Below are 27,520 nucleotides of genomic sequence, written 5' to 3' on the forward strand. Positions count from 1 at the left end.
ACTTTAAAATATTCCCACAAAGTGGCACTATGTAGAGTGTGAAAAAGGACACTTTTTACAGTCTGAGGACTGAAACGGTGAGGTGCACACAGGTGGTGATTCAAATTCTGTACCACTCTGTTCATGTCCAAGAATAACCATAAAGAAGCCATGAGTATTTATGCTAGAGTCACAAAGGTCAACAAATAGGTAGGTGTGAAATTGTGGAATTTACAAACAATAAAAGATTTTCTATCTTAACCAATTCTTTTAAAAATAAGCAATTCACATCAAGAAAAAAATAAATGCTTTTAAAATCTGAAGGGGAAAAAAGCTCATGCTAATAACGACTTCAAACAACAATGAAAAATAATAATCAACGACACCAGGGTGATGGCCACACCTGTGATTCCAGGTTTTGGGAGCCTGAGGCAGGAGAATCGTCTCAAATTCAAGGTTAGCTGGGCTACATGGTGAGTTGAAGCCCAATCTGAGCTAATAAAATAAGACCCTGTCTCAAAATCCCCTGGCCAGAAACCAACAGCTCTTACAGAAATAAGTTACACAACAACAATCACACAAACAACTCATTTTACAGTGTTTTCAGTTTTCCCTGCGTAGTCTTCCCAGAAAATCAATTTAGTGATTAAAAAAACTGAATCAAAAAGGTCTAAAAAGTATAGACAAGACAAATATAGCTAAGGATGAAAAGTGAATGAATAAATGAATGGGTAGATGAATCAAATCAATAAATGAATTGATGATGAATGGCTATAATCAGCAAGTTTCAAACCATTCTATAGAAACTCATAGTGCCAAAATAAGTCATGATATTCTACAGTTCACAGGTGTTTTTTCACAAAATAGGATATAAAAATCTTTATTAGAAACATTAGATCTGCCTGTCATAAAAAATTCAAAAAATATATAAAAAATTGATGCCCTCCACTAAGTTTAAGCTCTAGAAATATTCACTATTAACAAAATAGCACAATACTTTCAGACTTTTAAAGCACAAACAAGTTGATATTTATACATTTGAATGAACTATGATTTAAGGTTGGTTTATACTAAACATACTGTTCTTCAAAATGCCAATCCTACCAAATTAGGGTGATACCTCCAGAGGCCACAAAACAGAAAAATAATCATTTGCATTTGTAGGAAATATATACAGACATTTACATTTATATGTTAACATTTTCAGAATCACCCAATAGAGAAATAACAACAACCCTCCACCTTTCAAAGAAGAAGCAACAAGCGAGCTGCCTTCCCAGGATGATACAGGCAATAAACACACCGGATGAGGTAATTACTTGAACTGAACTGTGAACATCTGCAGAGCAGAACCCTTACATAATTCTCATTGTGTATCATTTCCAGTACCTGGCAATAAAATATAAATAATGTGAAAGTATAACACATGCTGTATTGTTTATTGCTCCTTACCTTGCATATAACAAATAGTCAATAAATATTTGTCGATAAAAATGGATGGATGCATGCATAAAAGAGCATACAAATGGGGAGGGATTCTAAATGATCTACAATTCTTATTAAGCTAACAATTTTTAAGATCTGGAAATAAATAATACATACGTTTAACAGTTCACCCACTCTGCAAGCACCATATGAAATGATAAATCAACTGCATACAACCTAGACAAGAATATGAGCAATTCCTGATACTTTAATAATGAAATGTTGTAGTGAATAATACTGAACATAATACAGTTTACAATATTATTTTTATAAAAAGAATACGTGCCTTGTTTAAATTTTTTCATTTCATTTAAGTCATTCATAGGCTTTGGAGCAAACATGTAATATATGCAGACTTGGGCCTATTCTTTAATAGCTTAAAAGTCAATTTTCTAAAGGTAAAGTGGAAATATATTGTGGTGAAATTTAAGTAACATAAGGAATGCAAAGTGTTTTCCACTGTACCTGGCATGTGGTAAGCACTTAATAAATGCTAGATATTATTAACATAATTATCATCATTATCATTGTTAATACATTTTGCTAATACTTTACTTTCCTAAAATGATGAAAAATGTAAACTTTCCAGTGGCAAACTTTTCAGTTATTTTAAAAGTTGTAAAAATATCTGTTAAAAAGTCATAAAAACCAAGATCACATGAATAGTAGTTGGTAGGAAATCTAAAATGCTTATATTTCCTGTCTTCTGCACAGGTATAGGCAACATTCATGTGCTCCTTGAATGAGTATATGACAGATAAAATGTTTACTGATATGTCTGAGAATATCTATAGATCACATTATTAATGTGTTCAAAGAGTTCTCTGTGTGATGCATAAGTCACTTTTTTTTATTCCACTGAAATATTAGAAAGAAATGATCTAGCCACCACTTTGACTTTCTTCCCATGGCATACTTTCTTGACACTGAATCTCTAAATCAACATGTTTTTAAATCTGGATTAATTTGGAAATGTCCAGGTTTCTTATTCTTTAAAATTTCTATACCCAATTTAACTCTTTCGTCTCATACTTTACAGGGGGCAGCAAGATGAAACCAGGCCACACTCTCAACCTTTATTTTGAAATACCCTCAGCTAAATATCCATGTTCATCATTTACAGTGACAACTCTGTCATCTGCTACCACATAACAAGTTTCTCCTTTCTTTCAGTTTTCAATAACAAATTTCCCACTTGCTCCTGAGCACTTACCAGAAATACCTGCTTACCAATATTTGATCTACATCTTTAAAGTGAAACAAGTGTCTTTGCCCTTTCTCCAGAACCCTAAACAGTAGTACCTTTACCACCCTTGTTTCTACAAGCATTCTGTTTCTTGGTAATTTAGGTTCTCTAAGGCAATGCAGGTTTTCTCCCCATGTCACTTCTGCAGAGTCCTTATCTGCAGAATAATTAGCATCCACATTTCTGTTCAGGGCAATCTAGGCCTTTACTATTATGCTCCTTGAAATTCTTCCAGCATCTACCCAATGTTCAATCCGAAAGCCATTTCTACATTTTTGTGTTTTTCTTGTAGTAGCAATTCACATGCAGGTACCAAAATCTGTAACAGTTGCCTAGGGCTACTATAATAAATTACCACAAAATCAGTAGATTAATACATACAAATGTATTCTCTTACAGTTCTCAAGGTCCAAAGTCTAAAGTAATTTTCACTGGGTACTGCCCGGGCAAGTTTCTTCTGGCAGTTCTAGAGAATGCTCCATTTTTTTGGATTTCTAGCTTCCAGCAAGTGCCTACATCCCTTAGTCCAGGGCTCCTACTTCCATAGTCACATACTCTTGTCTGACTCTAGCCCTCCTCAGATCCTCTTACAAAGACCATGGGGCCCACTCACAAAACCGAGACAATATCCTCCCCTTCAGATCCTTTGCCAGAGTCCCTTTGCCACCTCTGTGACACATTCAACAGCTTGTGAAGATTAGGATGTAAAGTATTTTGAGAAAAATTATTTCTACATTTTAAACACTGGCTCTTTCAGAAACTTCAGGAAGAAGAAATTCAACAACATAATAAGATTATATATTGAGTTACACAATTTTCATAGCAGTTACTAATTGAGTAATGCTTTAACTTATTATTATTTTTCATACTATTTCCAAAGTATTAATAGCTTTATTACAAGGGAGAAAATTAAATCTTATATCTGAAAACCATAACAATTCTGAGTTAAATGACACCTAAAGAATCATCTCAATTTCAAAGAAAAAAATAAAGTCCTGGGAGGTTAAATAATTAACCCAATGACAGAAACTAAAGAAGAGGAGAGAGAGCATAATTCTAAGCATTTCTTAGACGACTAACTGCATTGAAATGTGCCTTGAGAACAACCATAGAAAGTGCTGCATTTATGTAATCTCATATACGTTCAAGCAGATTTTTATTTTAACATCTGAACTCCTCTAGCATTGAAGTGTATGTCATTATGATAGTTGTCTAAATAGCTATAGTAATTTCAGATAAAACTTATTCGATTCAAGAAAATAGAGATACATTTGCCAGACTACTATATACTGCAGTTATCAGGTCAAATAAAAAAAAAATCCTACTGTTGTTGGTTTGGAAAATCTGAAAGTCTATAGGCTCTACAAGTAAAATGGTTTCTGGTTTCCTTGGAGACAAGGGAAATAACTCAGTGTTCTCATCAAACCCTAAGATAAATATCTTGTCTTACACATGCATAACATAAAAATGCTTTTAAGAAAATCAATATCTGTAATTTTTTATAAAGTGCCTAAATTAAATTATACTAATCTCATGCCACTATCTAGTTGTTCGTGTCAAAAAACACCAAGACAACATTTTAAAATGTTAGTTCACTAAATGTACATCAATTTTGTTGTTTTTGCTAATTGTAAGTAACAAACTTGAAGTGGCAATGAGGATAAAGTGACTTTGCAAGTGTCACCGAGAAATACCATTCGTATGGAATCGGCCTTTCAAGAAATAAAAATATTCATATTCTCAGAAATAACCACACATTTTAATATGGAGTGAAGAAACCATATTTTGCTGACTTACAAAACAAGTTAGAATAAACATGGCTGTTTATACGGTACAGGTATGTTATTATGTCTATTGCAATTCAGTACTTGTATTATAAACTATTGAAATGATAACACTTAGAACAGCTGGCAAAATTCTCCAGCTTTTCTTACAATCTTACACTTGGCAAACAATAAAGCATAGATATGATGGTCAGGACTCTTTTTATTTTACAGTCAAGGTAAAAGTTTAAAAATAGCACTAGCAATTTGAGGGTGGGTCAAAACATAAAATTCACTATGGCTATAAAGAAATGTTGTTAATTAAAATAGCCTTCTTCCCCAGTAATAGTAGTAAAATTTTTCTAATAAAAACCAAAAGTATAAAGAAGAAAATAAAAATTACATGGAATTATATTCCATTATATTCCATATTTCATGGAATAATTCCTAACCAAAACCACACACAGATCACTTTTTATAAATTGAACTACACTTTCATTGCTATTTTGAAATGTTTGTTTTGTTCTTTTTCTTTAAGAGAAAACACAGATATCTTTTTGCATGACTAAAGAATTGCAGAGTATCCTAGAACAGTCACAGGGAGACACAATGTCCCATAGTGTATCAGTCTACCTAGATTAAAGTAGCACGTATTCAAGAACTGATTGGCTGGTTGGAGAAACATCAGGAACTGTTCCAATGTACCATGGCCTCCAAGTGGAGACCCATTCGGCCTTGAGCCCTTCAAACAGTCTGCATTTTCCAGGTAAGTCCCAGCTCTAAAGACTGTGCTGTTCCCAAAGCATCCTGGCTCATCTTCAAGTCTTAGTGAAGTCCCTGCGCTAGGTTTCTGTCCTTTTCTTCAAGTACAGCTACATTCAAGCACCTCCAGAAGCCATGTGTAAATATGGCTGTAGGCTTCCACTGCTGGCCTTAAAATTTAAACAAAGTTTTTCCAGTAAATAAAAAGATTTCTTTTATCTGAAGGGCACACAGGTAAAGACAAAAAAAGCTTTAGACTGAGTTGTCTGTGACTATAATTTGCAATTATCTTCATAAACTTCAAGAGAAGCAGCCTGGTTAGTTCTAAGGGCTGTGCAGACTTGACATCTCTTTTTCAATTGGCAAGGCCACATCTGATATAAGCATCACAGATAGCAACTGACGAGTTCAGCATTGTGATACCAGTAGCATAAGGCTAGGGCTAGTGCCAACAGTGGTCACCATTCAGGCAGGATGGTGTATGTCAATCAGTTCTCCCCATTCGCTGATCTAGATAAATTCACTCTCAAACATTAATGAATATCTGAATGTGGTGCGTAATACAGCCCATAAGCTGGCTATCAAGACAGCTCCTACGGCCTACTGTACTTTCTCCAACAAACTTTCAAGTATACTATGTTTCCCTGGCCTCTATAGCAGGTAGGCAAGTGGTTGTCTTTTGCAGGTTTTTGTTTTGTTTTGTTTTGTTTGGTGGTGGTGGAATTGTTGTTGTTGTTGTTGTTGTTGTTCCTGAGTGACTGAAGATCTTGTGAAAAAAATGTTTAGTGACCACTGAGTGCCAGAGACAGGAGGGCCCTTGAATGCTGGTGATGTCCTGCCTAATGCTTGGAGATGTGGCAGGACGCATTGTAAGGGCCCTCACAAATGTCAGGATGTGCAAATGTAGGTGTTTACATGAGCAGCAAATGCACTTAACGCCTTACCATTGGTTCACAACAAGCTGTTCTTTGATTCTGTAACTTTAACCACCAACCATAATATCAGTAGTCCTGTCCTTCCAAAATCAAAGCATCCATATCTTCCTAACTAACCCTGCAGGACTGCTTTTATCCTCTTCTCCACTGTGACTTGTCCCCATCACACACATCCCTTTCTCTTTGCCATCCAGCAGCCCCTCCTTCAGGGCAGGGACTTCATCCTCTTTATCCGCCTTCCCTTCCTCCCCTGTTGCCACCTACACCCCTCAGCCGGTCATTCCTTCCTGTCAAGGGACTCGTCTACTGAATTTAGTGCACACTGGTAGTAGCAAATAGCATTGCAAAAAGATCAGGTAAACTTTGTATTAATTATAAAAGTTTAAATTGTACATATTCTATGTATTTTCCAGCACCTCTAATTGTAGACATTTGCCTTAGAGACACTTTGCCAAGCTATTAAATAGGTTAGTACAAGATGGAATCTCATCATTGTTTTAATTTGCATCTCTCAAATAACCAGTGATGCTGAACCTATTTTCATATGTTTATTTGTTGTTTGTATTTCTTCAGCTCAGAAGTGTGTATTCATCTCAGATGCCCATTTTTGGATAGGGTATTTAATTTTGGGGAGGTCTGATTTTTTTTAGTTCTTTATATATTCTAGAAAAGGAGATTGAAGAGGATATCAGAAAATGGAAAAATATCCCTTATTCTTGGATAGGAAGAATCAACATAGTGAAAATGGCCATACTCCCAAAATTGTTATACAGATTTAATGCAATCAAGATCAAAATATGAATAGTATACTTGACAAAAGAAGAGAAAACAATACTAAAATTTATTTAGAACTGGAAAAGACCATAACAGCAAAAACAATTTCAGGCAAAAAAGGGAAGATAGGCAGCATCACAATCCCTGCTCTGAAATTATACTACAAAGCTATTGTGTCACCAAATATGGTGACTGGAAGAAAGCAAGCCTCTTTAATAAATGGTGCTGGAAAAACTGGCTTTCCACATCCCAAACACTAAAACTAAACCCATAACTTTCACCATGCACTAAACTAAATTCAAAACGGACAAAAGATCTAAATGTAGAAACAAACATACTAAATCTGCTGGAAGAGACAATACGTAGAACTCTCGAAGACACAGGTATATGTAAAGACTTTATGAACAAAACCTCAACCACACAAGATATTTTATAAAAAATCAACAATTGGTACTTCATCTTATTAGAAAGCTTATAAACAGCAAAATAAATCATCAACAAAGTAAAAAGACAATTGACAAAGCAGAAGAGAACTTTTGCCAGTTGTTCTTCAAAGGACAAACACCTAGAATATATAAAGAACTAAAAAATCATGCCCTTCTTCTTTGTCCAACTTAAGTCTTACTTAACTGCTTTGAAATTATTTTATAAAATTTCTATTGATGTTAAATCTTAGTATTTTCTAAGAATTTTAATCCCCTGATCCTATTTAGAAATTTAAAGTTTCACAAATTTGAAAGGAATTGTTTGTAGCAATTTCAGTCTAATCATAATGAAAAGATAAAATGTTGTATAATATATTCATAAGCATGAATACCGAAGTGCCTATCCGTTAGCCTATTGATTCTAATTTTAGTATTCTTGGAGACAGAAAGAGAGATCTGATGCAGGATCACTTCAAAATCTAGACAAAAACTTGAAATTAGACCAATGTTCTAATTTTGCAAGTGAACATTTGTCTTAGTCTAAAAATCATATGTCAGGATCCAGAATATGGATAACCTGGCCCCCAATTAAGTTTATATTTTTCCCATAATATTCATACATCCTGAAGATTATTACTATGCTTTGAATATAAAAGTTATTTGGCAAATATTTATTATATTCAATTAAAGTAAGGGAATTAATGTAAAATATCATATTTCAATCTTAACTATCTGAGTATATAAAAATTTACATACAACTAGATTTATATTCCACAGGCTTCTGTATGCAGACTGGAAGGAAATGGTTAGGAAGCTTTACACATACAGTCTTGTGGCTTGGATATATTAGTTTTGTAAACTCTAAGATTTTGTTATTGAGAAATTCTATCTACTCATAAAATGAATTACTTTGGGGCAAATACTTTCAAATGAAAATTTTCAAAAACCCTTCAAATTTTTACGGCAAAAATTATTATGATATTTCATTTCAATACATTTCATTTGATGCTGGTAAGTGCTTTACAAGACTTTAAAATGATACTCTAAGCTCTTTGGAAGGAGGAGCTTACTCTCTTCACATTAGAGGACTATGCGTGTGTTTTCCACTCTGAAACCTCTGCCTGTTCACTTAAAGGATGAATATTAAGAGTGCTGCACATTTTTCATTTCTTCTTTAACTCTTCGATACAAACACTGTTTTCTGAATCAATATCTTTTTAAATTTAAATTCTTTTGATAGTGCTTCATTGTACTTCTGACTACAAATCCTCATGCTCATTATCACCAGATCTTTTAATGATGGAGTTTTCTCAAAATTCTAAAACAATAGATATCTGATAACCTCTTTTCATCAAATAGTACGCAAAATATTAAGTGAATAAAGTAAATAAAAGTGAATAAAAGTAAATTAAGTGAATAAAAGTAAATAATAGAATTAGATTTTAAAATTACTATTTATGGGGCTGGGGATTTAGCTCAGTGGCATAAGTGCCTGCCTTGCAAGCACATAGTCATGAGTTCTATCCCCAGTACTCCTCCCCAAATTGCTATTTATGATGGCTAAAATATCAGTAAACTAAAGGAATAAGACAAGTTCAAAGATGTTTTTTATATGTAAATATTTATGTATCTATATCCTTAAAACTATCTCACAAAACTATAAAACTTCTCAACATAATTTTGTAATTAAAATGTATACATATGTAGTAATGAATATACACATACATATCCAAGGAGATCACACATAGTAATCCCAGATATACATACACACATTTTTAAGAACTTATAGTGAGAAGAACAGTAGTAAAAATCCTATTCTTTGTTTCTTCTATTAAATCCAGTAAGAAAGAAAGACTACATTATCTGAAGTAAGTTTTTATATTGAATACAGTACCTAGGCATGGTGGCACATGCCTCTACTCCCAGCACTCCAGAGCCTGAAGCAGGAGTACTGCATCAAGTTTAAGAGCAACCTGAAAAATACTTTTTTTTCCTTCAAATCTCGATAGGGATACTTTTTAAACTTAACACAGTAATTATAAAACATAGGTTTTAGAAAGTAAGCGTTCAAGTCGGTTAATAGTTTAATAAAAGTATAACACAAAGTAATCATACAAATACTGTCATGTTGTTTACATATTAAGAAAGCAAAAATAAACAAAATTTCAGAAGTAAATCCAAAATATACAGGATAAAATATGATGAGAAGAGTGTGAGTTATTTACTCCATGTAAAGTCTTAGGAAAACTACTTAACAATAAGTGAAAATCAATATAGAGCCACATTTTTAATTTAGGCTTAAAAAGCTCTAAACAAGACACTGTATATTAAACAAAAAGTAGATTTAAGAACTTAAATGCTTTTAAAGAGAAAAAATAAAAGTAACAATAAACTAAATTTGATAATTGAGAAAGCTACACAATATACCTGTGCACTCACACACACATGCACACATGTGTACACTCACACACACAAAGACAAAGAAAAGCTACAGAAAACATGTTGTAGCAAATGTAACTACTATAGCCTTTAAATACCTAAAATATATGAGGAATAAATAAATATATAGAACAATACCAGTCTTTACAGGAAAACAGCCAAAGATAAAAATCTAATAATTCAGCTGGGGATATAGGTCAGTGGCACAATACCTGACTGGTAAGTTCAAGGTCCTGAGTTTGATTCCCAGTACCAAGAAACAAAATCTAATATTAAAAATTATAAAGCAAAAGCAAGTCACTAGCAAACCTAATAATACAATTTTGAAAACTAAAATGTAAACATTAGTAAAGTCTTGAAAAAGCTGATGATATAATATTGATGACTTTTAGGTTAGCCAAGCAATTTAATGGATATCGTAAGAACCCTTAATATTATATTTTGTTCCAAGAGTTCTAGTTTTTATTATATAACACAAATCAATGGTTACAAAGACATTAATTTTATTAAAGAAAAAATAAAGACCTTCAATATTTATTTAAAACAGAAATATGAGAGTATATAAATAAAATAAAACTTATGCTTGTTAGCGTTTATTTATACTTTATATAGAATGATGCAAAAAATGTATACTATAGGCAAAAATTTTAAGGGGAGACATAAAATCTTAGAATATAAATATTATTCATTGATTCACTCAACTGTTCTGACTATATACAAGGAAATGTGCAGATATTGGCCACCGATTTTGAAAATCAAAGTATTAGGTTTCTACCTTTGTGAATAACTGACAAAACTTCTGAAAAATTAGTATAAACTACTCTAAAAGTCCTTTGAAGAGATTTTTAAGGACTATTTATTGACTTGAATAAATTTTCCAGTTTTCCACAAAATTTAGTACTGGCATTTGAGTGGCTATGCTTCTGACATGAAGCAAACAACTCAAATGCTTTATTTTTGTTGAAAACAGAAAAAAAATTTGAGATGTAACACTTTTCTAAACACTTACTGTGAATTATTACCTGTTACTCTAGCCTATTTTTCCATTCATGCTGTATGTAACTTAAGCTTTTAATATTATATTCTTTTGTACTAACGTTCTTTCTCATCCTATATACTGATTTTTATTGTACCTTCACATTTGCTGACAAATATTTTTCTCATTTCTGTAACTCCCCTTAGGGTTTATGATCCATAGCACACAACAGGAATCTGAAAGTAATATGACAGGATTAAAGCTGACTTAATCAATAGTGAAATGATTTATAGGCAATGCTTTAATATCTTGTTCTCACTTTTGAACTTACTCCAAAATCCTTGGTAGGATATATATTCACATTATTGTACAATGTTCCCATTGTGCTAAAATATGTGTATATACATACAGATATATGTATATGTATATGTATAGATATATATATATATATATATATATATATATATATATATGTAATTGGCTTGCCCTTAAACAATCTCAATATATTTACTTGTAACTCTCTTTACAACAACTTTTATTTTTTAAATAGCATATTTCTATATCATAAGTACTCAAAAACCTCATAACAAACTTTACCATAAGCGTTTTTAAATAAAAATTATGTAACATATCTTTGCACATCCATACATATCCACATCAAGTTAACTGAAGAAAACTTACAAAACCAATAAGATAACTGAATATTTGAGGGAGAAACATTTGATCTTAAAAACATAGGCAGCCATTCTGAAGTTTGACTGTACCTTAATAAAAGCACGTCTTTACCTGGGCAAGCATGGGGAAGCCAAGGTTTCGACATCCGTTACAAGGAGTTAATGCTTCCCAAAGTCCTGAAGGTCCACAAGTATTCTCATCATCATCTTCTTCTTCAACTTCTCCTGGTGACAAATTTATTGTAGATGAAGTTCTCTGAAATCAAATTTATATTATACCAACATATTATATCAGTTATTTAGATATCTTAACATCAAACAAATTACATAAATTATTCATGTTATAACTTAGCAAGCAAAGATTACCTCACTTCTAGGCAGTTATCTGACTGTGCCAAGACTGAATCAAAGATTCATATTGTTCAATTTGTGTTGAAAATGAAAAAAACTGGGTGAGAAAGACAAGAAACAATGAAGGTTGTAAGGAAGACCAGAGCATAATGACCCAAGAAAATATCTGAATAGCAATAAATGAGAAAATTTTTATGGCTTCACCAGAATTTAAGCTTAGAAAAAAAGCAAAGGAAAATTCATCTAAAGGCATAACATAAAATTACTTGAATGAAACAAGAATTGCTTTTTTAAAAAAAACCTATTTCTTTACTATGCCACCAAAAGTAAACTTCATAAAATTTTATATCATACACATAACAGAGATAACACTTTTAAAATTTATAACAGGACTTTCATGTTAACCATACAAGTTTACTTTTGTTACCTGTCAAAATCCAGTACAATGACAGTAAAGGATTTATAAAAATGTCTACACCATAAGAACAAGGTGAACTGGAGAGATGTGAGCAGCTGAGCAGTAACAAGAAACTGTCAGGCAATGAGGAGCATTTTGGGATAAGAGACGGGCAGGCAGCGGGTACCCAACATAAACTTGACACACCACGTGCTTCTGTGGAAGAAGGGCTGCAGGGGTGGGGCTGGGCCCTGTCAGAAGGAATTAGTCTCCCACACTCACACATCTGCTTACTCAACAGTGAAACTAAACCTGGACCACTGGCAAGACATTAGAGGTTTACTTTTTAGAGGCATTCAGGAAAGGGATTTATGAATTCCACGAATCCATATACGCTAAGCACAGAGATGCCTCTCTAAAAGCAGGTGATTGATACCTGTATGTAATAAATGATGATTCCCAACCTACCAAGTTCCTTCCCATATTTGCCTTAGCAAACACGACAGCTGGGTTTACATAGTAGAAAAACTGACCTCCAATATGGTTGGAATATTTTGGAGTTTAATGCCCATTGCAACATGTTAAGAGAGTAAAAACTTAATTCAACATAGCATTCAAAACATTAGCCAGAAATCAGGCAACAGATGAAAATAAAAGAGGCATATATAGGAAAGGAAGAAGTCACCTTATCACTGTTTGCAGATGACATGATACTCTACATAGAAGACCCAAAGAAATCTACCAAAATACTCTTAGAACTAATAACCAATTTCAGCAATGTGGTGGGATACAAAAATCAACACACAAAAAACAATAGTATTCATGTACACCAATAATGACACTGTGAGAAAAAAATTATGAAAACAAAGCCATTCAGAGTAGCATCAAGGACAGTTACATACCTAGGAATTAACCTAACCAAGGAATCTCCACAATGGAAACGACAGCAGCCTTGAAAAAGGAGGCTGAAGAGGACATCAGAAAACGGAAAGGTGTCCCTTGCTCCTGGATAGGCAGATCTGATATTGCAAAAATGGCCATTCTCTCAAAATTGTTACACAAATATAATGCAATTACCATCAAAATACCAACAACATTCCGCATAGAAGTAGAGAAATCAATTCTAAAATTCATATGAAATCAGAAGAGATCCAGAATGGCAAAAGCAACTTGGATTACAAGAGCAAAGCAGGAGGCATCACACCTTACTTCATAGACTACAGAGCAACGGCAGTAGAAATAGCTGATACTGGCACAAAAACAGACATCCGACAAGGGATGAATCGAGGGAGCAGAACGGAGAATATACAGAATCCTCTAAACACTGTCAGCTACCCAGTTTTGACAAAGGGGCTGAGAACCTATGTGGAAGGAAGATAGCCTATGCAACACATGGTCCTGGGATAACTGGCTATGTATTTGTAGAAGACTGGAGCTGGACCCATATATCTCACTATGTGTTAAACTAAAATAAAAATGGATCAAAGACCTAAACATTAAGACAGAAATGGTTGAGCTCACTGGAAGACAGGTGAAACACTTGAAGACATAGGTGCAGGCAATGACTTTCTGAACAGAACTCCAACTGCACAAGAAAAAAACAGCAAGAATCAACCAACAAAATTATATAAAACTTTAAAACTTCTACACCACCAAGAAACCAATCAACAAGGTGAAGAGATAGGGTACAGAGGGGGAGAAGAAATGTTGCCAGCTATTCATAAAACACAGAACTAATATCCAGAATATACAAAGAACTCAAAAAAATTAGATTACCCAAAATAAAAGGCCCCATCAAGAAATGGGCAAGGGTCTGGGGGTTTAGCTCAGCAGCATAAGCACCTGCCTTGCAAGCAGTCGGTCATGAGTTCGATCCCCGGTACTGATAAAAATGAAAAAGACAAAAAAAAAGAAATGGGCAAGTGAAATGAACAGATACTTCTCGTAAGAAGTACAAATGGCCAATAAACACATGAAAAGATGTTCAATATCTCTGACCATTAAAGAAATACAAATTAGAATAATGCTAAGATTTCATGTTATACCAAAAAGAAAGGCAATTATCAAGAAGTCAAAGAATAATAAATGCTAGCAGGGCTTGGGTAAACAGGACCCCCCCCACTTTGTTGGCAGGCATGTAAACTAGCACACTATCACGGAAATCCATATACTAAGAACCTACCACACAAGTTTTAATGCCATAGGACTAATTTTATTATTTTAATCCATAAAGCAATCTTTTATAAATGAGGAATCTAAAACATAGAGATGTCAAATAAACCCCAAGGTCACGAAGTTGCTAAGTGGCAGAAAAAGAAGTATAACCTGGACTGCCAGACTTACTCCAGACCGTAGACAATACTCCTGTGTGACCACTGTTATGTGAGCCCTCTTTCGGCACAATATACTACAAAACATGACACATAGAAAAGCTAAGCCGATGTGTTTGCACCTGAAAAGAAGAAGTATATTTTTCCAGTGTTTCTGCTACTCCTCAGAACATTCTGCCATCTGTGCCAGCCAGTGAAATCTTCTGTAATTTGGTACATATCAGCTCATATTTTCATAAATACATGCTTTTCCAATCAGTAATAAAAGGTGATGATTATAGTGACTTTTTTTCACCAGATTCTCTCAGTGAAAAAAAAATTGAGAAGTCTAAAATCTTAATCTAACAAAATGCTCAATTAATGTTGCCCACAAAGAAAAAAATACAGATAAAGATCAGAGGCTTCTCTTTCACCAGTTTACGGTTTGACCGTCAACAATGACACAGCATAGTACCATTACACGCTCAGCTAAGAATTGTGAACATTATTTAGATCAACATTTCATTTCTTTCTTCTTTTGTTAGTGATCTTGCAATTATTAAACTCAATTATACTTTGAGCTTCCTCAAGCACTCTCTTTCTTAAAAAAATAAAATCTGTGTACGTCTCTTGCGCTTTAGATCTGGAACGTCCCACAGAGGCCATGTGGGGGGCTTGTGTTTGCCAGATGATGGGTGTTCGGAAAGTGATTAGATCATGAGGGCACTAACCTCATCGATGGACAGTTCACTGCGGAGCTCACGTCTGAGAGGGCTGTTAGGAAGTGGGGCGCAGGAAGGAAGTCACTGGCAGGGTGCCACTGAAAGGTACCTACTGCCCCTGGCCCCTTCCTCTGGGGCCTTTCCCTTCCCTTCCCTTGCCTAGTATTCTTTCTCTCTCCTCTCTCTTTCCTGCTCTCCCTTTCTGTCTCTCCATCTCTGTCTCTCTCTGTCTCTCTGTTACCCCTGGCTCTCTCTGGCTCTCTCTGGCTCTCTCTGGCTCTCTCTCTCTCTCTCTCTCTCTCTCTCTCTCTCTCTCTCTCTCTCTGCCTTCCTCTCTCACTGCATCTGACTGCCCTGAGGTGAGCAGCTTTTCTCTGCCATTCCCAGAACAATGGCTCTGCCTTGTCATACACCTGAAACCAGCTGACCATGGACTGAAATCTCTTAAATCATGAGCTAAAATAAAAGTTCATCCTTTTAAATTGTCAGATTTTCTGTCACAACATGAAAAATGACTAACACAACATTGCTTCCCTTTTCATAAATCTCCAGTTATTTCCCAGTGCCCATAAAACAACATCCAAATTCTTTAATCTGTCTTCAAGGTCTTATGGTCAAACTGTGTTTTGCGCTTTCTTTTTATTTCATTAAATTCATCTCATATTTTAATCAAGTGGAATTGTTTACCATTACCTAATAACGCTTCATGCTTTTATTCATATCTTCCACCTACATTGTACTGGTTAAGAATTTAGCCTTCAAAAGTAAATAATACTGCATCCAAATTCCAACTGTTCCTCTCCTTAGTTCACTCAGCAGATATTGCCACTGTCAGCCTCATCTGTCTTGTCTGTGCAATGGAAAACAACTATTATTGTCTTATAATCCTACAGATTCAAAATACAGTACCACCCTTAATAAAATTTTCCAGCTGTCCTACCAACAGAAACAATATCACTTCCTTGCCCTTCACTTGAGTATGTGTATTATGGCATGTCATAGACACCTTGAAATGACAAATGACATAGTGGCAAAGAGCTTTTGCTTTGAAGTCAAATAGATCTATTTTAGTTCTCATTCTGCAACCTCCAAGCTTTGTGGCTTAGATCACATCATCTTATTAATATTCAATTTCTTATTTGTGGAAGTTGGCATAATAATAATTCCTAGTTTGGTAGATTAATTTATGATTCACAGTGAGTGGATCATAAAAATAATAAGTACCACTATTTTCATTACTATCTTTATCCTGAAAGAAGTAAGTAGCTCAAGCAAAGTGTGTTTGGGCTACTTATTTGCACATACATGTACAAGTATATATCTTGGGCTTTCTAACCTCATTTAACTGTGAGTTATCTGAAAGAAAGCATTGCTTTATTCACATTTGTATCTGATACAAATGGGACTTAATAAATATTTATTGAATAAATGAATGAACTGTAATTTTCATTTGACTGCTTAGAAAATTTTGCAAATATTAAGGAGTGTTTATAACTGTATCATAAATATTACAATTGTTATTTTAGTTTGAGTTGTATTAACCATTACCGTAAATTTAGCAGCAATAAAGAAATTTTATCAGTGGTTTAGCACTGCCCCCTAAAGACAGAATAGAAACATACAGTTTAAAAACATTTATTTCAATAAAGGATACTTTGGAAAGATTTCATAAAACCAAATACAATCTTCATTATATATAGAAGACACATGAAAACACATAAATTCAGAGACTTTCCTTTAATTAATATTTTTTAAATTTTTTACTGGAGATCCAGCTATGTTCCTAAAGATCCAGAAAAATGTGAAAATTCTTCTACAGAGAACAGACATAATTGTATATAGTTTGAGTCTACTAGCATTCCTGATTAATACATGACAGTTATGTAGAAGAAAGATTAGACCAACTATGCATTGTTATACAGGAAAAAATGCATAAATACCAAGAGGAGACAATTTTGAGTTCAAATATCCGAGAATAATTATATTAGTTTAACACTGAAGAAAATGAGATCTCTCTGTGAGGTTTTGTGTGTGTGTATGTATGTGTCTGTGTGTACGTGCACACATGTGTGTGATTGTCATATATTGTGTATATGCTATATAAAATGTAATTATGTTAATTATGTATAGTGATACTTTATAATTTACAAAATTCTTTCAGAAATAGAATAATCCAATAACGTATGGGGAAGTTTATCTTCACTTTACACATGAAGAAACTTATACTCAAAATGTTACTAAACCTACAAGATCACCCTTTAGTTAGACCAGATTATAATCTAAGCTCTGTGCCTCCACGTCCAGGCAAGCTGCTAATCACTGTTCAGGGGAACAACATGTGGTCAAGCCAGTCTCTGACAGAGCGCTTAAAGCAAAAGCAAAGCATCTACGAAGCCTGCAATCTTCAAAAATGGAGATAAAACAAACACAACTGTTTGGAACGGGTCAGCAATCTAGAATGCCTTACAGCATAGCCACAGCTCTTCGGGCATTTGTTTTTGAAAACTGAAATTGCTTTATTACTGACTTTTAAAAAATTTTAAGTGATAATTGATTACTGTAAAATAAAGTATTCAAAATTTAAAACAAACTATAAAGCTGAAAATGCCATTTTCCTAGCCTGCCTCCCCTGCAAACATTCAATGCACGTCCTCTCGGGCACACCATTTTAACTTTCTATACACTGACAATATTGCCTTTAACCAACTCCACATAGAGTAGTGATCTGAGAATTTTTTCATATGCAAATGTGATCATGCTACCTTTTTCTTTAAAATCCTTCAATAGCATTCATTGTTCTTTGGATAAAATTCAAGATTCCTAATATGTTCCAAAAGGCAATACCCGGTCTGCCCTTACCTGCTTCTCTGGTCCAACCCATCGCTGCGCCTTTCCTCCTCTGTGCCCCTAACAAACACACTGTTTGTGTTTCTCCCTTAGAGGCACCAGGGTTGGCCTTGATTTGTACCCAACTTTAGCTCAGATGTTTTTTCTATAAGACTATTACTTGCCTCCCAAAACACATTCCTCTTTTCTGTGTGTTTAGTAACAGTCTTTCAGTTGACTGCAATGCTACTACAATAGCTTTTAGTTATGCAATCCCAACATTTCATTCAGTACATGTCTGCTCTAAACAAAAGCTCTGTTTCCTATTTTCCAGCTAGATGTAACTACATAGTTAATTTATAATCATGGGCAGTTAGAAATGTCCCTTAAAGGAAGATGTATGCCTGCTCAACCATCTCCTCTTTGAAGATAGCAAGGGCTGGAGCAGCTGTCTTGAACTATGAAGTAACCTGTGGACTAGAAGACCTACCCAGTGGAATAACAAATAGAAGAACCCTCATATTGATGGGCCCTACCAGCCTTGGACTGCCCAGTTCCACGTTTTGGAAGTGAAAATCAAATAAATGCCCTTGTTTTTAAGATACTGCTCTTAGGGGGCTGGGGATTTAGCTCAGCGGCATAAGCACCTGCCTTGCAAGCAGGCAGTCGTGAGTTCGATCTCCAGTACCGATTAAAAAAAAAATAATAAGACACTGCTCTTGTTTCAATTTGTTTATTGTTTTTCGTACTGAGAACTGAACACAGGACCTTTGCACTGAGCTACATACCCAGCACTTTTATTCTGTATTTTAAGATAGAGTATTTCTCCTGAAAATCTGTCTCTAGAAATTAATAGAGAAACAAGATGCTTCCAAGACAAAAAAGAACTTGGGAAATTCGCGACCACCAATCCAATCTACAGAGAATACTGCAGGGCATTCTAGAGACAGAGAAAAGTACTAGGATTCCAGAAACAATGGCAGAGAGGCCTCAATGAATGGAGCAGAAAACAGAATGAAGAAGATAAGCAGACAACTGATGGCAAAAAAAAAAAAAAAAAAAAAAAAGCATAACAGAAATAAGGCAGAGAAGGTTGGTTATAATCTCTAATATAAATGGTCTTGATACACTAAATTAAAAAAAGAAAAAAGAACCCCCATGGAGTAGATCAGGAGGCAGGGTCCACTGAGATGCTATTTTTAGGAAATATAATTAACATGAAAAACAGTACATGGACTGAAAATCAAATATGAAAAACAATGCTCTATGTGACAGACAACCAGAGAGTAATAGGGGCAAGTAGACCAGTATTTGTGGATAGGTAGGAAAGACAGGCTTTAATAGGTAAAGGAATACAATTAGAGATCAAGTCCAGGAACGAGAAGGTTCAGAACCACCTAGGTAAATAGCAGGTTGCCCTCCCCCTTTAAAATCAAGGGTCTTGGTGAGACCCAAAAATGCAGTGTACCTGGGGAAGTGAAAAGGGAGGGAGAGTCTTAAAAAAGATGGCAGAAGATATTGTTAATAGTGTATCAGGATTTAAAACCCACATTACTCGCACCACTCTGCTGGGATAGATTTTATTCTGTCCCCGTTTTGTCTACTTGCATTAGATTTGAAGGCATAGACAGCTATCCCAAAAACCTCAGGATATAATCTTTAATTTCCTATTGACTTTATCTTTAATTTCCTATTAATCATCTTTAATCATCTTTAATTTCCTATTAACTTAATCTGGAGCCCTGTATGACTTATACTGCTTTATCATGACTGATCTTAGTTAAATCTGGTTTGTTTGATATCAACAGATTTTATTCACAACTGATACAATTGATAGTATCAAGTCTGAGAGTATAGACAACTACACTGAAGATGACAAGACTCACTACAATACACAGTCTGGTTTGATTACTGCCTGTTTTTGAAGTTTTATACTACATACAAATTGTGTTTTTATTAATAATGTTATCTACTGATATATTCAATTATACTATGTTTGATGATATAGCCAATTCTATTGAAGATAACAAGAGACAACACAGGAACTATGGTAGAACTCCTTGTACAATGGTCTTTTATGTCTTTTTCATTTTATGTGTTTATAGGAATATGTTTTGTTTTGTATTGCTTTGTTTTGTTTCTCCCTCTAATATAGAAAGGATAGAAATACATATTAAGACTCATGCATGTGTAGAACCTATAAACAGTTTATGAGAACTGATCATATGACACATGATGAAATGAACAAATACTTTGAAGAAAAAGAGACACTAAAGTACTCAGTGCTGATCCTAGAGTGTCATAATGTGACACCCAGCAATAGTATTATTCTTTGTTCAGAGTGATATTAGCCTGCTTGGGTTTGTTCAGTCTCAACATAATTGAAGATACGGATAACTGCATGTATGTTTAAGTGTATATCATTGATAACCATATTTCTAAGTCTTTGTTGGATAGTTGAACAGAACTGGCTGCAGTCTCACTGTTTTAATCCCCACTTTATATGCTCCACTTTAGTATCTTGAATAACTATTGGTAAGAGGACAATCTATAATCATCAGCTAGTGATTTCTTACTGTTTATTTTTTTCTTTGAAAGTATGTATTATTTCTACCTATTTTCTGTTTTTTATAGTCTTTCTTTAAATAAAATTTAAAAAAAAAGATAGGGTATCGCCAAGTCACTAAATTGCCCATGCTGGGCTTGAACTTCTGGTTCTCCTGCCTCAGTTTCCCAAAGTGCTCAATTAGAGGTCTCTGCCTATGCCTAGCAAGCCACTGTTATTTTGTGCCACCTATAAATGTAAAAACTCCTAACAAATAAATTCCTTGTATACTCTCTTAGTCTTCATCAGGATCACTCTTATTGGTACTTTAGGTATGACCTTAATTCACTCCCATTAGCAGACTTCCTTCAGGCTTCAGTCAAATTTAGTTTCCTTCCATATTTTTGCAGCATCAGGTTTTTACAGTAACTATCACAAGTATAATTTTATAGGTGCTTATGTGGCTTAGGTTCGGTGTCTCCTATTTGTACTCAAATGAAAGATGATGGCTGAAGAAATGCCTGCTGAGTTAGCAGCCAGAAGCCCAGCACTTAGTCTGGCGCTCAAAGAACTGTGCATTACAAGTGTGCTGGATGAATGAGGGAATGAATGTACTCGCCCTCAAGAATGTTTTATTAATGCGAACAAGTAAACATTCTCACCTTTTTTAGGAGGTTCCTGTTTAACTGTGACCCAGGGCCAGAGCATCCTTTGTTCTCTGCTTTGAGTTCACTGGTATTTACTATCTTTGCCCCAAGTTTAAACTATTGTAGAACTTCACTTCTATTTGATTTCATTAAAAAATATATTCATGCCAAACATTACTGTACAATTTAAATTTTACCAAAAACTCTATTGTGGGAAATAAATGGAGCTTTAAATTAAATACCTCCTTCCCCTACCAATATTTTTCTTTTTATCACAATGGTTAGGTAAAGGCAGAACATGCCTTTCATCAACACTTCACTAAGAATAGGATTCATATTTATTGCCACAGGTTTTACTCATTAGCTCTTTAAATTCCTCTACCCTTCATTATAAAAAGCAACTTCACTTTATGCATTTTAGCACTCAACTTGCATTGTTAGTCTCATTTGACAGAAGATCTTACATGACAATCACTATTTGACAAGTATAAAATAGCATGATATATCATAATTTTTAAAAAATATTTTAAAATTAGGAATCAAATTTTAGGGTCTAGTTGACCACGGGGAGAAGGAAAACAGTTTATGGTCTGGTTATGCTAAAGCTATAATAATACCAATAATCAAACAGACAGGTCAGTGAATATATTACTAAAAAGGAGCAGAGTTACTTATCTTTAAAAAAAAGATTACATGCTGTAGTTTAATACACTAATGATGCTCTGAAAACTTAGCACCAAATAATTTTATAAGATTGTTAACATGAAATATCTGTTTAAAATTTTCTGCAAATTATTCTGCAAAGCTAACCTATACTATCTTTTCACCACCACGATTTGCCTCACTATGAAGTTCACAAAAGTCACAGTTAAGTCTGAAAAATAAGATAGCTCTCAGATTAATTTGGAGTTAGCTATGAATCTTAAACCACAAACTTGCAAGGAAAAATATGAAGAAGACTTTATGATTCACTGTTCTTCATGTATCAGAAGTTGGTTGATTGACTGATTGAAGTGCTGGGGATAGAACCCAGGACCTTGCACATGCTGGGTAAAGCTCTATCTCCAAAATATATTTCCACCTCACCAATTCCCTTGTAATGCAAAATTGTACTTCACTGTATGAATATGCTAAAACCTGTCTATACATTCATCTACTGGATGGACATTTGCATGGTTTTCAGTTTGGAGCCACTATGAATGAAGTTGCCATGAACAATTGCCTAAAATCTGTGTGCAGATACAAGGTTTTGTTTACTTTGGATAAATACGTAGTACATAAGTCACATGGTAAGTGTATCTTAAACTTTTTAAGAAACTGCTGAAAATCTTCCAAGTTGTTTGTGCCACTTGACATTTCCATCAGCTATGTATAAGAGTTCATAGTATCCTTGGCAACACTAAATTTTAGCCATTATTAATGTGTGATAGAGGAACAACACAGAGCTTGAAATTTGCATTTTCTGTGACAAACTGTATGTTAAGTATTTTCTCTTGTGTTTGCAGGCCACTCATATATCTTCTTTTATATGATACTATTCAAGACATTTGCATATCTTTACTGGGTTGTTGCACTTTTCATTACTGAGTTGTAAGAATGTTTTAAAAATTATTTCGTATTCCACACAGGCATCCTTGCGCCACACAGGCAATATTTATGAATTCCTAACCTACATAAAGTTCCAAAGAGAGTCTCCTATTTTTTTCTATAAGTTCAATTTTTGCTTTATTTGGTCTTTGATCCACTCTGAATTTTCATACAGAACATAAGAGTTGAGTTTTTTTAAAAATCAGCTGACCATACACACTTGGATCTACTTTGCACTTCATTTTGTTCTATTGATCTGTAATACTTCCCTTGGCCAATTCTTACACTGACTACTGTATATATACAGACAATTTGGCTTGCAAACAGATGCAGCTAGCAAAATGTCTGCATCAGGTGATAAACAATGACCAGAGCCATCTTCCCCAGAATCACAGACTAAATTAAGATGGACCGAAGTAGCACTGTACTTGCATGGCTTCTTTGGAGATTGAGTTGAATCCTGAGGACAATTTGGGGAGATTAGACATCTTAACAGTATTGTCTTCCAATTCATGGTCATCACATAGCCTTCAATAGTACTTTTCCTTTAATTTATACTAATTATGTTTTTATAACCTTCAGTTTATACATCTTGCTCGTATTTTGTTAAATTCATAGGAGCACATAAATATGTACTCTCTATTCTTTTGGAAACTATTTTCAAAGGTATTACTGCATTAATTCAATTTCCTCTTCCCACCTTTCCTGAGGTATAACTGACAAATAAAAATTGCGTATATTTAAGTGTCCAACGTATTGTTTTGCCATGTGCATATATCTACTTTATGAAGTGACTGTTAAAATCAAGCAATTAACCTACCCATCACTCACATAGTTATTGTTTTTGCAATGGAAATACTTGAGGTGTATTCTTCTAGCAATTTCTAAATATACAGTCCATCGTTATTAATTATAAGTAAAATAATCACATTAAGATATTTAATTTTCAGAATCCATCATAATTGAAAGTTTTAATTCAAACTTCAAAGTTATACACAATTTAATTTCAAAGCTGAAATTAAAATTTTCAATAGTTCCTCATGTAAAAAATACTGACTTTATATCGTCTGCTTCAACTGCATCTTTACAAATTTTTTAGGGTTTTCTATATAAATGACCGTAAGATTTATGAAGAGAAAGGGTTGACTCTTCTTTTAAAATCTACTATACATTTTTTCTTGTCTTTGCCTTATTGCACTGGCCTGAATTGCAAGAAAAATGTAGACTAGAAATGCAATCATCTTTGGTCTCATTTAGATTTAAGTGAACAGCATTCAGTCTGTCAACATCATGAAGTATAAGGTTAGCTTCAGAATTTTTATATAATCCTTTATAAAGTAGAGCAGTTCTTTCCACTCTCATGTACTGAAAGTTTTATCATGGATAAATGTTCCTTGTGCATTATTGATATGATTATAAGTTCTCCTGTACTCCTTTAATCTGATAAATTACTTGATTTCATCTGTTAAATGACATTGCCTCTTTGATGCATACCCCATTTAGTCATAATGTGTAATATTTTTAATCTATTATTTTTAATGCTATTATTTTGTAAAGATTTTTGATACTGACTTTATGAGTGCTGTTGATCCATTGCTTTCCTTTAGTGAAATGCCTTTGTTACCACAGTAACGCTGGCCTCACTGAATAAGCCGGGAACAGCCCCATCAATTATTTTCTAAAAGGGTTTCATCCATGAAGCACCTAAGCCCGAGGTTTCCCATCATTAAAAACTTTTAATTATGAATGAATCTGTTAAAATCAATCCAGGTATATTCAGATTTTCTATTCTTTAATTACCTTTCACAATAGGTATCTTTTAAGTAATTCTTCCATTTCATCTAAGTTGTCAAATTCATCGGTATATGTATACTGTTCCTTTACTATGCTTTTCATTCTTAGTTCTATACTCACCTCCCTTTATTCCTGATATTACTAATCTGTATTTTCTCTTTCTCTTTTTATGAGTCATGTCAGTCTTTTCAAGAAATCAGCTTTTGATTTCATCACTTCTTTTCTACTACATGTTCATGTTCCATTTCATTTATTTTCATTTTAATCATTCTCGCTTTGGGCTTCATTTTCTGTTTTATGCTATTTCTTAATGAAGAAAGTTGAGACACTGATTTAAAATCTTTCTCCATTTCTTATACAAGAATTAGATTTTTTTAGTTTCTTTGTAGGCGCTACATTACCTTCACCTATAAATTTCATATTCTCTGTTCTTATTTGCATTTATTGGAAATTATTTTCTAATTCCCTCTATGAGTTCTGTTTTGATCCAAGGTTTATTATAAAGCATGTTATTTAATTCCCATTTATTTAAGGATTTTCCAAAAATCTTTATTATCCATCTTAGATTTCGTTTCACTCCAGCTTACAGTTTCTGAAAAGTTGGCTTCTTATCTTTGTTTCCCTCTCTATAGTGTACGTTTTTTCCCTCTGCTTGTTTTTAAGATTTTAAATTTATCAGTGATGTTGGACAACGTAGTTGTAATGTGTCTAGTTTACTTTGTCATAATAACATTTCTTGAGACTCTTGGGTCAATGTGTTCGTAGTTTGTTGGAAATTTTCAGTCATTGTTTCTCAAGGATTTTTTTTATTACTCTTTCACATCCAATCTCCCTTCTGATCGTGTATCTTTCACGTGATACTGAACATTTGTTTATCTTGTTATTTTCCCTTCTGTATTGTATATACCTTTCACTTGCAATATTTTCCATTTCACTGATCTTTGCTTCCACAGCACTACTCTGCTATTTATTGTATCCACTGTTTTTAATTTCAAATAATTGATTTTTATCTCTATATGTTTCATTAGGATCCTTTTAGAGCAACACATCTCTCCTTAGTTAATCTCTTTCTTCAAATTATTTATTTTTATTTATTTTTATTTTTTAACAGAATAAAACCAAACAAATAGAACAGAATAATGCCAATCAACACAAAACAGTGAAAATGATACAGAACTGCAAAACAAAATAACATGAAACCAACAATGGCTATCATAATAAATCCTGTTATCTTCAAAACAGCTGTCCATGCCATCAGATATTATAAAATCAAACCAAACACAATAGAATAAAACCACACAAAACAATGAAAATAGGGAATTAACAATGGTTACCATCTTCCCTTTTTAGATGTTTCTTCCCCTTTCACTTTCACAACATCTGCTGTACGTTTTGGATCTCACTAACTCCTCCAGTTTTTCATACATGGGAGACAACATGTCATTGTCCTATGTGAGTCTGAACCATTTCACCCAAGAGCATGATCACAAGTTGCATCCATTTACCTACAAAAGTCTCATGATTATCCTTCTTTATATCTGAGTAGCTTTCCATTGTATAGAAATGCTGTATCTTTCTTATCCATTCTGAAGTTGATGGGCAAACTACCCCTGGTTTTTTTCTGGTTTCCTGTCACATAGAGCATTGTTTTCTCTCCTTTGACTTTCAATATTGAATTTCCTTTCAGGTTAATGTGTTTCTTGAATACAGTGGATTGATGGATCTTGTTTCTTAATCCACTCTTCCTGTTTTTCTTTTTATTGGTGAATCGAGGCCATCTACATTAATGGCTATGGCCAACATGCACTGGCTCACCTCTGCCATGCTTTTTTCCTCCTGTTGGCTGCCTACTTTCCTCTCTCCATTCCAACTGTCTACCTCACTCAGTGATCCCTCTCTGTTGCTGTTCCTGCAATCATGGTCATTTTTCTCTCTATATAATATCTTTCAGTACTCTTTCTAGGATTGGCTTGGTGGTCATGAATTTCTTCAGTTGTTCTTTGTTATGGAAGTATCTTCTTTCTCCACTACTTTCGAAAGATAGTTTTGCAGGGTACATCAATATGGGTAGGAATTGTTTTCTTTTAGGACCTGAAATACTTCAGTCGAAGCTCTTGTTAATTTGATGGCTTTTGTTGACGAGTATAATGGGTTTTCCTTAATAGATGATCTGTTTCTTTTCTTTCACAGCCTTTAATATTTTGTTCTTGTGCTGACTTTATGGGATCTTGATTCTATATGTCTGGGTGTAGACTTACTCTGGTTATGGCTAGCTCGAGTTCTATATGCCTCACTTATCTACACATCAGGTCCTCTTCCCACATTTGGGAAGTTTTCTGCTCTTACTTCTATAAAGTCTTTTATGTGATTTGTAGTGACTCCTGCTTTTTCACTAACATCTATCACTCTTAAGTGATTTTTCTTTGCGTCGTCTCACGGGTAGCCGTTATTGAATTGTTATTGAATTGTTATTTCCTGCTTCCATGTTTTTGTTTTTGTTTTGTTTTGTTTTTTGTACTGGGGATTGAACTCAGGACCTCACACTTGCCCAGCAGGAGCTTGTGCCACTAAGCTAAACAACCAGCCCTCCTTGTTATTTTTTTTTTTAAGAGATCTTTCCTTTCATAATTTCTAGCTGCCATCCTGTCTCCAAGGTCTGAAAGTCTATCTTCAGTTTCTTTCAAGTTGTTTTGTCAGTTTTCAATGGAGTTTTTAATTTCCTGGGTATCTCTTTGAGTCTGTTTCATGCATTACAATTCTTCTGTATATTGTTCACTCTAGGTTTCCTAGAAACTCTCTTATGTGCCTCTTTTTTTAATCTATGTCTTCTTAAGATATGCTCAGTAACAATTTTGTCATTTCTTCTTTTACCTGAGACATTATT

At 34.1% G+C, this 27,520-nt stretch overlaps 1 protein-coding gene across 22 annotated transcripts in view; it reads right to left on the reverse strand.

The window, feature by feature from the left end:
- Anks1b (ankyrin repeat and sterile alpha motif domain containing 1B) overlaps window positions 1–27,520 on the reverse strand; it is a 1,068,230-nt gene that overhangs the window by 724,250 nt on the left and 316,460 nt on the right. For 20 of the 22 annotated variants that reach the window (XM_063255397.1, XM_063255399.1, XM_023567585.2 and 17 more), the window contains one exon: window positions 11,571–11,714. The exons of the other annotated variants lie outside the window; for them this stretch is intronic. In XM_063255397.1, coding sequence (XP_063111467.1) covers window positions 11,571–11,714 — 144 coding nt within the window. The remainder of the gene's footprint in view (window positions 1–11,570; window positions 11,715–27,520) is intronic. 22 annotated transcript variants of the gene reach the window in all.

This window comes from Cavia porcellus, unplaced genomic scaffold (genome assembly GCF_034190915.1).
Source record: "Cavia porcellus strain 051 isolate PalLab524CR breed Dunkin Hartley unplaced genomic scaffold, mCavPor4.1 scaffold_8, whole genome shotgun sequence".
Taxonomy (NCBI): domain Eukaryota; kingdom Metazoa; phylum Chordata; class Mammalia; order Rodentia; family Caviidae; genus Cavia; species Cavia porcellus.